This window comes from Nilaparvata lugens, chromosome 5, assembly GCF_014356525.2.
Source record: "Nilaparvata lugens isolate BPH chromosome 5, ASM1435652v1, whole genome shotgun sequence".
Lineage (NCBI taxonomy): Eukaryota > Metazoa > Arthropoda > Insecta > Hemiptera > Delphacidae > Nilaparvata > Nilaparvata lugens.
This window is the reverse complement of record NC_052508.1, coordinates 38,970,566-38,983,476: the sequence shown is the minus strand read 5'-3', so window position 1 is coordinate 38,983,476 and position 12,911 is coordinate 38,970,566. Positions and strand designations below refer to the sequence as shown.

Below are 12,911 nucleotides of genomic sequence, written 5' to 3'. Positions count from 1 at the left end.
TAAGGTCTCCTGAACCTATTCCTATTTTGAAAGGTCGATGAGAGACCGAAAGCCTGTCAAAAGATTTGAACTGTAAGACAGAAAACAGAAAGCTGTCAACTGATTTATATTTTGTCAACTGATCTGATTGATTTGTATTGGAGTTATTTGATTTGCAGATTTGCAATAATTGATTTCTATTGATTTGTAATTGAACGAGGCGGTAGCTACAAGAAGGGCACATACAGCTATATGCCCTTATTGCGGAGGACGTTTTAAACGATCCGCCATTGCTTTCTCCATATATCCTAAAAGTTTCATAATGATATCTTTTGTCGTCATGTTGGTATGTGTGTTTTTGTAAATGAATGTCAGCTGATTTCTGTAAAATTTTTGGCTTTTAACTGTCAGTTTGCTAACTACCTTATAAGACTATCTATATTATATAAAAGCGAAATGGCACTCACTCACTCACTCACTCACTCACTCACTCACTCGCATAACTAAAAATCTACCGGACCAAAAACGTTCAAATTTGGTAGGTATGTTCAGTTGGCCCTTTAGAGGCGCACTAAGAAATCTTTTGGCAATATTTTAACTCTAAGGGTTGTTTTTAAGGGTTCAAAGTTCGTCTTTTAGCATGTATATTCTTCTTCTCCCAATCTCTTAATTATAATTGAAATTTCCATATCATATGTTACTATAGAACTATAATCTAGATAGAGTACCTCTTCGAAACAGTTGTTAACTGGCAACTAAATTAATAATTTTGTCAGGTTGGCATTAAGTTGAGTTGACTTTGTTAGGTTGGCACCAAGTTGAAGATTTAAATGCATTTATCGCAGAAAAATTGATTGGGACTGCTACTTCAATCCTGGGAATATTATATTACTAGCCGTCAGGCTCGCTTCGCTCGCCATATCCGTTTAGCCAGACGTTGAGTCTGGACCCCCGACTGGATTGTTCTAACATATGATAAAAATGCTCAAATGAAATCTCATTCTCGGACGATCCAGTCGGGGGTCCAGGGGGGCGGAGCCCCCTGGCTAGACGGATATGGCGAGCGAAGCGAGCCTGACGGCTAGTGGTATGATAAAACACAACATTACAAATATTATTGAAGAGAATTCTATTTTGAATAAATAAAACTTTTTCCGTGCAGAAATAATGATGTAAACAAAGGTATGAAAAATAATGTTATGCATGTAATTGAAATGTTACCATAGGTCTTGATACAAACACTTAACTGGAACAAACTAGAGAAATATTTACTGATCCTAAACATATTGCAAACGCTTTTAATAAGATTTTCATTTGAATGATACCAACTTTTGATGTTTCTAACTCATGCAATAGATCAGTTTAATTTTTCACTAGACCCTACTGTGAGAATTGTCTTATCTTTTCCCAACAGATCGTAATGAAATACTTGTCATAATAGTCTCAGACCAAAACATAGTGTTGGGTTTGATAATATTCCAATTAGTATAATATTAATGCATGTTGTGATAAAATAATATAGTCGAACCTTTAGTTGTCATAGTTTGATAATGATCTTCAAGCAGGCAAATTCTCTGATTTAATAAAGATGTCGAGAATGGAGTCAGAAATGATAAAACAACTTCAGACCCATCTGCATTTTTTAGCTTTTTCCAAGACATTTGCAAAATTGATTTATTGCGGAGTTATGGATTATCTTACGAAATTTTCTTAATCTTCCAGCCAGAATTGCTTCATAAGAAGAAAATCTACAGTATCTGCCGCTGTATCGTTCATTGAAAGTGTCATAGATGAGACTGATAAGGAAAATTTTACTGATTGGGGAATTTTTGAATCCATACAAAACGTTTGATAGCGTTGATATATATTACAGACTCACTTATCAGTGGAATCCCTAACTTTGGAATAACATGGTGTTGAGGGTAGACTTAATGTCAAAGAGTGTACGGTATGGAATTTAGTTTTAAAAACTACTTCTTTCAGCCAGTACTGGAGACACTATAGTTGGAAATGTCACAGAGACAGATCTTCTAGGTCTCATAATTAATAGAAACCTTTCGTGGTATGCACATATTGAAAAACTGACAAGCAGTATGAGTAATAATTTATTTGTGCTGCGGAACATTGCACAATATGTATTCCTTGGAACAGGAATAGTCCTGTATTTTGCACTAATTCACACACACATTTATTGTGGAATAGAGCTGTGAGGAGCGGCATCTTTGCAGAAATTCAATAAAATATTTATTCTGCAAAAAAGGGCCGATAAGATACCTGCCAGGATTAGGTTTTAACCACACTTGCCAAGATTCATTCCTAGACCTATCAGTTCACACTATTCCATGCATTTTTATTTATGAGAGTAATTCTGTTAATGGTTGAAAATATCGGCAATTTCACGACAAATGACAAACTCAGGTGTTCCTTAATAGCATTGCGAATATGGGATAAAACACAGCTATTTCAACTGATCCATTGGCATCTTGTTCCAGATCTTTGAAGTTAATACAATTGATAAAGTCAAATGTAAAATCTTCTTCTTCTAGTGTTTGTCGTACCAAATGTTTATCAGCAAACTTGCGGGGAACAACCATGAATGCCCTTCGAACATCAAGTCTTGCACTTCTGTACAGTACAGGGGAGTACTGCTCTTCTGTCTGGGCACGCAGCAGACATGTTGAGAAAATTGATACCTACAGTTTTCAATGAAACTATGAGGAAGATTAGTGGGACATTGAGACCAACAGAGACTGAATGGTTGCCTGTGCTTAGTAACATCATGCCTTCAGATCTCAGAACGTTGGAGAAGAAGAAGAACAAGTTAATTTCCCAGTTGCAACACATTCATGAGGATCTCCCAGTTTCTAGAGATTTGGCTAACCCTCCCCCAAGGCGCCTCAAGTCAAGAAGATACTTTAGACTAGATGAGCAGAGGGAAATGAGAAGTGCGAGGGAGTTATGGAGACTGAGATGGTTGCAGGGAGAGGTCAGGAACAAAGGCCTTGTGGATGACCCTAATGACATTGTTTCTGACACCCAGCTGAGACGTAGAGAGTGGTGTGGCCGGTTCAGGACGCAGGTGGGAAGGTGTGCTGACAGCATGGGGATACACATCTGATCCTCTGTGCCAATGTGGACAAATTCAAATTGAATGTGGACAAATGAATCACCTAATATCTGAGTGTCCACAACACTCCTATCATGGAGGGCTGACACAAGTTCATGATGCTGGAGAAGAGGCATGTCAGTGGCTGCAGAACTTACTAGATTCCATTAGTATTTAACATATTAAGTGTGAAATTATGTTTTTTCTAACTTTGGCCTATGAATGCATATGCATATATATTGGCATCTTGTTCCAGATCTTTGAAGTTAATACAATTGATAAAGTCAAATGTAAAATCTTCTTCTTCTAGTGTCTGTCGTACCGAATTTTGGCAATCATTTTGAAATTACATGTATAATTTTATGACAGCTACTCTGAAGTTTTAGTGGTGGATCCTGATAGCCATGTTCTCAAGCTCTTCAGCCATAATAGGAAATGTCTAATGCTGAGTAGGCAATAGTAATTGATTTCTAATATTTTCTATAATGGAAATTTTTAATGTCATTGTTTCTTGAATGCCAATAAAGTAAAAAAATAATTTTAAGATGCTATGAAAAAATAAAATTGAGTTATATTATGTTTTTATCAAAAATATAATGTTATGCTCGGAACAGGTCTATGAGGTTTTTAGAAAAGGTAATTTTGGATTTCAAGTGGATCATCTATAGTTGTACTTACCATTTGTAGAATTCAATTATTTTCTTCGGGAGGTTTCTGTAAACATCGACAACATCTACCAGCACAATGTCATTATAATGGTTTTTCTCTTGCAAGACTTTCAACCACAATTGTTCCGTGTAAGCAAGCCACGAATTCGATTCGGTTTCTTCTTCGGACAGTTTTCTTTTCAATGCAGAGTAATCTGGAAAGATGTTATTCGATCTAAATCTTTAATGAATTGCACTTTTTAATTTTGCAAAGTATTACATGAAAGAAACTGGTCAAAATCCAGGTTGTATTACCAAATTATATTTTTCATTGTCATTAAAATTATGTTCCGGTTCATAATTTGGACCACATTTGATAATAACAAATAGACAAGTCAAGAAAACAAAAACATGCACTCAATCAGGCAAGAGCATGTATCAAACAAAATACCATTCCACAGTAGCATTTTTACAACTGAAAAACTCATTCAATGCATAAAATGGGGTTTCTTCAAGAAACAGCCTCTTCTATTCAGGCTTGACAGTGGCATAGTCTCTGCTGTAAAGAATAGTTTGTTCAGGATCTTTCCAAGCATATGAGCCGAGACAATGAATCATCAATATTGAATCAATAAATCAATAATTTGTTTATCAATACATTATTAAAAGGATTTTTAATAATACATATCATAATCTGAAAGGGAAGAAGTAAGTTTACTTGTAAAATTACTCTTTCAAATTTTAATGGCAATGAAGTCCAAAAGGTTAGGCTAGTGTATGTCACGCAAAGAGTTCACATTTCACATTTCTGATCCGAGAATACTCCTTGAGTATAATTATTGACAAATAACAATTTTGAATTTAGTAATGTTGTTAGAAAGCCGAAAAACACTTGGAAGTTTAATCATTCTAATAATATTGAATTGAAAAATATTAAATTTGAATGTAACGTTACTCGCAATTTTATTTGATTGATAAACTTGAAACTTACCCGATATTGTATAGCTGAAAGCCACCATGTTGACACTTCCTTCATAGTATTCAGTGGTGCCATTGTTATCAATATTCTGAAGAAATAGTACTATTTTTGTTCTGTCATGTAACTCAGTCTTCAAATTTAAAGATCCCAATGTTGAGATACTATCACTGGAAACATAGATTGTTCCTTCGAATCCCTCGTGTGAGTGGATTGGTGGGATATTTTTCCAGATGACTCCTGTGATAGTAAAGAAAAATATCCAAATTCAATGAAGTGAAGTGCCAAGTTTTAATGGTACAAAATTTACTACCATACCAGCATTAGTATTAGGAATTTATGGTAAATGATTAATTTGAAGAAAACTTTGTTTTGAAATTAGCTTTTAGTGGATTGGCATGTTCAAGTATTTGTAAAAATATAATAGCTGATGATATGGTAGTAGTAAGTAGTATATGGTGGTAGTAGTAGTATGGTATATAGTTGCTATGATACCTTGTGGTTCATCGGTGTTCCTCCCATCATTGATGAAAGTACTTGTGGCGACTCTCTGTCCAGAAATAGCATTTTCCAAAATGACTCTAACCGGCAGTTTGCAGTAATTGAGAACTTTTGAACTGATTCCAATTCTGTTGATGATTATTCCATGGCTCAATATGAAACTGAAGCCCTTAAATGGCTTTGAAAATTTATCTTCGATTTTTATACGACTTGTGTTTAATACTGTTTCGCCAAAAACACCTGTAATGAAAGTAATGATATCATTATAAATTTTATGCTTTTCATGTTACCTTCCAATGTTACTACAACCTAATAGCTAGTCTTGGCCTTCAAATTATCAACCTCAATTAGAATCAATTAGAAAGATAATAATAATGTGTAAATTGAAAGAATGAATATTGTGATTTTGAAAAAAAATATTTCAATAATTTGGGTAAGCCAACAACATAATCTCATAACCAAACCTTCTTCATAATAGCAACCAGGTTAAGATGGAGACAGCGAGCCCTGGTCAGAGATATTCGTGGAGAAGACATGAGGAGAATGTCAAGGCTCTAGCAATAAGTAGGTGTCATTTGAGGCCGGCCATTAACTATACTGCAGGTAAGTCAAGCACGCTTCCACAAGCTTCGGCAAAATACTGCAAGCGAAAACCAACTGTTTGAATATGAGGTTAGGTTTATGTTTAAGATTCTTTGTCTACTATTTCTTCTTCGCTGCTCTATTTGAGGTTATATTATTTTTATATCATTATAATTTGTAATGATTTCCCAGTGGTTTATTTGTTGCTATTAATGGTTTACTTTATGCTAGAAACTTTTCAAGCCGTTTCAACTGATGTAAACCTCCTATGGTATGGTTAGTGTTCCATTTCAGGTCAGGTTTGCTTGTACAAGCGTACTTGTACGTGCAATCATTAGTGGCCGGACTTAGTAATTTTATATACGATAGTGTGAATGCATAGGGGTCGAGGGATCGAGATGGCACCGGCCGACGAGCTGCAGGATTCATGCTGTGGGGTGTGCAAAAATCTAGTTTTGGATTCAGAAAAGGCTATTTTTATGTGAGGGATTTTGTGAAAATTGGCATCATATTGGCTGTTTAAACATTTCTTACACAGAATACCGCAAGATTCAGGGTCTTAGTGATGGTTTTGTTTGGTACTGCTCAAAGTGTAAGGTTAGGGTGACCGAGGTCATGAAAACACAGGCTCTGGAAAATCGTAACTCAAGTGTTTATAAAAAAGAAGTAAAAAATCATGTAAAAGCAATCGAAAATGAAACTCGTAGTGAAATTCTCGATGTTGAGTGCTAATCTCGCATCTTTAAATGGTAGAGTTAAAAAACTTGAAAAGGATAGTGACAGTAGTAGGCCTACTTCAATTCATACTGCAGGGCAAAGAGTGGGAAATGTAAATAGTAAACTGACCGACCGTATTTTCGTTGAGAAGAAAGGTAGGTTGCATGCTATGACAGTTTCTTCAAAAAAAACATAATAAGTGTAAATAAAGACAGCTCTGTTATTAATATTGAAGATAAACCTTCAAACACAAATGATATATCAAAAGAACAAGAGACCGTTGGTCTTGCTACTAGTCAAAACTTGAACTGTGATAACCCCTGTGATAATTTATGTGTAAATGTGTGTGATAATATATGTGTTACTCAAGATAACCCAGGCAAACTTAGCCTTAGCAACTCACCAAACAAGGCTAAAAATGACAAAGCTACTTGGAATATGGTAACAAAAAAAGCAAAAAGGACTACTCAGCTTGATAATAAAGGGAATAAATTGAACTTTGCCAATGCAGTTAAAACTAACAAAAAAAAGACCTATTGACAAAAATTTACTGATTGGGACATGCTCATCCAGCTTGGACGTAGTACAGAGCTGTACATTGACAGGTGAAAAAAAAGCATGGTTTCACTTGGGAAAAATTAAAAAGGGAACAACAGATAAGGATGTAGATTCTTTTCTAACAAATAATTTTCCTGGAATTAGCTTCACAGTTGAAAAGCTAGATACTGAAAGTGAGTCATATTGCAGTTTCAAGCTTGGAGTTGAGTTTGACCATAAGGATGCAAACCTGGACAGCACAAAATGGCCGAAGTATGTCACACTCAGGCGCTTTTTATTCAAGAAGGGGCAAGGGGGGACACTGAAATAGTAACACCTTCCAAAAACAAGCAAAGTCAACCAGAGGATGTAATCATTATAGTTCTGAACATTCAGTGCCTCAGAACAAAACTTGATGTGCTTGACCTCTTTGTGGACGAAATGGAGCCCAGCATTATGTACATCACAGAGCACTGGTTGAAAGAAGAGGAGTCAAACTTCTATGGGAATATCGGCACACTCAGCCTAGCCAGCATCTATTGCAGGAATCTTCATAAGAATGGGGGTGCTGTAATTTACTTGAATAAGAAACTGCAATATAAAATAGTAGAGGTTACTAATTATTGCAAGGAGTGCATATTGGAGCTTGCAGCGGTGGAGCTGATGGATTGTAATATTGTTGTTGTGTCTGTGTACCATCCACCAAATGAAGACTTTGAAGGATCCACACTGCTTCTTGATGAATTTTTATCCTTCATCTTGAGCAGGCAGCAAGACAGAATAATTATTGGTGGTGACTTCAATGTACACCTTGAAGCTCCATCCAAGGAGAGAGATACCTTTGTCAACCTATTACGAAGTCACAATCTATTTGTTGGAAGTCTTTGTCCCACGAGGGGTGATGCTTGTCTGGACCAGTGGCGGCTCGTCCTATGTGTTCAATGGTTCATTGAACCCCCAGAATTGAATCAACTTCCTATACAATGATGAATTTGCAACACAAATAATTATATTTCTATTTTATTCTCATTAAATTACATCACAACATTTTTCATCTACGTAAACTTGTTTACGTTGATGTTTTGCTGCCGGTGCCTGAGATCCCGGAGTGGCTTGCTTGAAACAGCACCGAATGGGATGACGAGACGGGTGGAGGTGGAAAGCAGTGTTCATTCCCCGATGTGAACCCAAAAACAGGGCTGGGTGAGGTAGTGGAACGGAGGAGGGGAATCGGTTTGCTAGCACAGATTTGGTTCACAATCCTGTCTGAACCAATTTCGCACGAGTTCATCCGAGAGTAGCCGAACCTAGCCGAGGCAAGTGAAGCATTCGGTAAACCTCGGAATGAATCGTGAGTATTCGTGATACGGATACAGTGCCATCTTGAACTTGCTTATAACCAATAAATTTATATTTGGTGGCAGTAAACAGTAAAAAAGCGGTAAACAAGAAGTAGCCTAAGCGTGACAGTTTTGAGGTTATACGGTATGGTTTCGGGTATACACTGTTTACAGTTGTGATAGATCTCACTGCATTTTTCGTTATATAAATTTGTTTTGTGTGTAGGAGAATATAGTAATTTCTAGTGTGTTTCGTGTATTCGTGAGTATTTCTAGTGTGTCCATTTTCTTTTAGTAAGAGTGTGAATATAATTTATTGTGTTACCGTAACATCATTTTGATGAAGAAATATGAATAAGGTTCAGTATTTGTTAAGTACAAACAATATTGGTATTGAGGGTAGGTGTGAAATAAAACATAATGGTGACCAACTCCCGAAGTAAAAATCAAACAAGAAAAATATGAACAGGACAAAAATTTATATTTGTAGAAAATATGCTCAATCTTTGGGGTGTAATTCCTTAAAATTATTATTGATCACCTTTACACTTGATTATGCTCAATACTCTATATCCTCTTGACCTTTCTCTCCAATAGATCATGAGGTTGAGCCCCCAAGCTAGAAGATCACGAGCCGCTACTGGTCTGGACACTGTGATAACCAACTTGAACTCCTGGGAGTATACTGCCAGAGTGGTTGATCCCTTAATATCTGATCATAGCGCAGTTGTTCTTCAAGCCAGTTTAGCCTACATAAGACTGAACAAACACAGGAACCGTGGAAGGGCAACTACATCAGCTACTCCATAGTAGTGAGAGGAGAAAGAATTCCTATTCTTTGCAAGAAGCTTGAGGGCATCAACTGGATGGAGGTTTTTGGTCTCACAAAGCAAGAATACATGCTGGATATGCTGTTGGCTGGTTATGTTAATGTCTTCAACACAGTATTTCCAAAGACAATAAGGAAGGTTTCGAGAAACAGCAGAAGAGGAACTCAAGCTGCAAATAGGTCATGGTTTGACGAAACTCTAGCCCAGGTAAAGAACCTAGTGGTTCTCATCATAAGCACAAGACAGCAGCGACACCTGAAGATAAAAACTACTGGTTAAACCAGTACCAAAAACAGAAAAAAAGAGTACAGGATTCAGGTTGGCATGGCAAAAAAAAAGTACACGTCAGAGACTATCATGTCTGCTGATAACAACTGCAAAGCAGCCTGGGACATCATAAATACCCATCGCCCAAAGAAACCTCAAATGGAATCACCTATCAATCCAGATGACTTTAAAAATTACTTTGTTAGTGTGGCAGAAAACATTCTGCAAGAGTTGCCTGACTGTGGCTCAAATCCCATAAACAATGTAGGACAGGTGCAACAGCAGATGATGGACTGGAAGCCGGTGAGTGCTGACCGTGTGACCAACATTGTTTCAAACCGAAAAACTCCAGGTCTCAGGATATCTATGGACTTTCAACCTTTGTGCGTAAGGCAACAGCAAAACAAATAGCTGAACCATTGGCTGCAGCCATTAACAGCTGTTTTATGGCAGGAAGGTTTCCAGACTGTCTCAAGACAGCGAGAACAGTGCTGATTCACAAGAAAGGGGAGACCAGTGATCCAGCAAACTTCAGGCCAATCTCCATGGTGCCTATCTTCTCTAAGGTGATCGAGCCAGAGATGAAAATGCAGATGACCAACTTTTTTGAGAATGGCCTGCTGTCATCATCACAACATGGATTTAGAAACAGACGATCCACAACTAGTGCTCTCCTGGCTTTGACAGAAAACATTCAGAGAAGTTTTGAGGATGATGAATCCCTTGCCCTCACATTGTGTGACCTTACCAAGGCCTTCGATTGCGTACCTCACAGGATATTGGTTGGAAAGCTGGAGAAATATGGTCTGAGTGGTGGGGTCCTTAAGACAGTGACATGCTATCTGGAGAATAGGAAACAGGTGGTGCAGCTGAGAGGTGCTTGCTCGAGGCTGAGAGGCGTTAAGCATAGAGTACCACAGATATTACTCATGAACAACTTCTCAAGTGGTCAGGGGGCAGTGCTTTTTGCGTATGACACCACCTTGATTGCCAAAGGTGTCACTATGGAACAGGCGAAGGAGGAGTCCACCAGACTCATTGAAGTAGCTAAGTTGTGGTTTCTTGCCAACAAGCTCAACTAAATGAGGATAAAACAAACATCTTGGTTTGCTCATTGAAAAGACAGCCAGTCGTATCGGATCCAGTAAAACTATTAGAATTCTGGTTGGATGAGCGATTGAGCTGGAATCATCATGTGAATCAAGTATGCAGGAAATTGTCCAGAGTGCTGTACCTCCTTTGTAAGCTGAGATGTGTGGTGGATCAGAGAAGTCTTATCAAGGCCTATCATTCGCTGTTTCACAGCCATATCATCTATGGATTGCTCCTGTGGGGTCACGCACCAGCTGTCCACAATGTGCTGCTACTGCAAAAGAAGGCTCTGAGGATAGTGACATTTTCCGGCTTCAGGGATCACTGCAGGCCACTATTTAAGGATCTTGTGATACTCACGGTGTACAGTCAAGATGTGTTGTGCTCGCTGATGTATATCAAGAAAAACCTGGAGCAGTTTCAAAAATGGTGTGATATACACAGCCACAATACGCGACATTCCACTAGATTGGAGGTGCCCCGGAGCCGACTGGCGGGGAACTACAATAGCTTTCCTTTGCAGGCAATAAGATTTTTTAACAGCCTTCCTAGACAAATTCAGGAAACACGGAACTCTTGGATCTATACCATGTTGAAAAATAAACTCCTGGAAAAGCCACTCTACTCACTGCAGAATTTTTACATTGAACCAATTTTTGGGAGTCAAGCACCTCCACAGCATGAATGACCATGTAGGTTATTTTTATTGAGAATTCCGACACTGCCTATCTGGAAACCCCAGTCATTGGCAACGTCCTTAAGTATCAAGTAAGTAAGTTGGCTATCATATTCTCTAGACTCTAATGCCGGTTTCACCAAGATAGGTCAAAACTTTTGAACACTGTCTAGGTGGGACCGATTTACAAGTTAGTGTGCACGGGAATTATTAAATTCAATCTATGAATTCCAATTCTATTTTGGAATTATAAATACTAACTATCGCAAAAAGATTACATGTATCAGTGAAGTTGTTAACCGTGCCTGATTTGATTTGACCACGTTCGTATTTCTTGACTGAGCTTGGTGAAACGGACATGAGATAGTATCTATCTGATGATTTAATATCTAATAATAATTATCATTGCATTAATTAAATAGGATAAAGCCATGCAGATAGATGTTGGCAATGTGTTCCGTCTGATTATATCTGTATCAGATCCAATATGATGATGAATTGAAATATAAAAAATTAATTAATCTTCAACCAATAATTCAGAACAGAAATGAAAACTGTTTTGGAACCGATAACATAAAATCAAAGATTTTTTGCTGCATTCAATGTAAATGAAGAAACAAATAAAAATAATGATAAAAATTACCTTCCAGGTTTGGATTCCACTTTTCACATGAGAGATATGATGATCGATATTCGAGTGGAATTGGGCAAAAGCCTTTACCAATAACAAAGTAATATTTGACATCCAATTCACTAGCTAAGGTTAGCCAAGTATCTCTCAAGGTTTTACGTTGGTTGAAATTTTCTTGGGCACTGATAATTCCAATAACAAGTTGCGTAGCAGGTACATTATTGATATCATAGATTACTGAAATCATAAAATATATGGATTATTATTTTGAAATAATAGATTTTATGTAATAGTGAATTTGTAGAACTCTTCCATTAGAAAGTTTTTCTAGTCTAGAGAATCCACAATTTACCACTATTTATAGTTGAAAAATATTAACAACATTTGAATTTTCTGTATTACTTTTTAAAAGATCTATAGGTATAGGAGTAAACTTTTAATCAATTATTTTTGAGTGAGCTCTACATTATCATGGCAGTATTTGATTAACATTAGATTGTGTTGCTGTCTTTGTCTATCATTCAACAAAGCAGATAGCTCTATCCGCTTGCAGTAGGTATGATATGAATAAAAAAACAATCTCGTGCATTAGTGGAGAAAATCTCTTATAGCTCCTTATCTCAAAATTTTTGGAGATATTTGGGAAAATGAGAAAGTTTGCTCATTCCATACTTTACAATTTTTATGATGATTCATATTTCTTTGCAATATACAATCAAATTACCCACACACTTAGCAAAGAAATATAAATTCAAAAGTTTAATTTAATTGTCAAATCAAGACTAACCTAACCAAACCTAAACAAGTGAACCTGATTGAAGCAAGCCTAACCAAACTCAACCTAACCTAACCAAGATAAACAAAAGTGGCATAATTTAGATATCTAACCCAACCAGGTATAATCTAACCGAACCAAACGAAGCCTGACCTAACCATGCCTTATATAACCTTCAAGGCTAGCCTGACCTAACCTTACCTGACTATGCAAGAAACTTATTTAGTACCCACTGAAGATATTAAAAATAGAAAT

The 12,911-nt window shown here is 36.9% G+C and overlaps 1 protein-coding gene across 1 annotated transcript in view; it reads right to left on the bottom strand.

Moving 5' to 3' along the window:
- The window catches only part of LOC111058580 (UDP-GalNAc:beta-1,3-N-acetylgalactosaminyltransferase 2), a 48,070-nt gene that overhangs the window by 34,072 nt on the left and 1,087 nt on the right, over positions 1 to 12,911 (bottom strand). Inside the window, exons 2-5 of the mRNA XM_022346118.2 lie at positions 11,894 to 12,118; positions 5,204 to 5,449; positions 4,724 to 4,948; positions 3,764 to 3,947 (exon numbers count right to left, since the gene is read on the bottom strand). Coding sequence (XP_022201810.2) covers positions 3,764 to 3,947; positions 4,724 to 4,948; positions 5,204 to 5,449; positions 11,894 to 12,118 — 880 coding nt within the window. The remainder of the gene's footprint in view (positions 1 to 3,763; positions 3,948 to 4,723; positions 4,949 to 5,203; positions 5,450 to 11,893; positions 12,119 to 12,911) is intronic.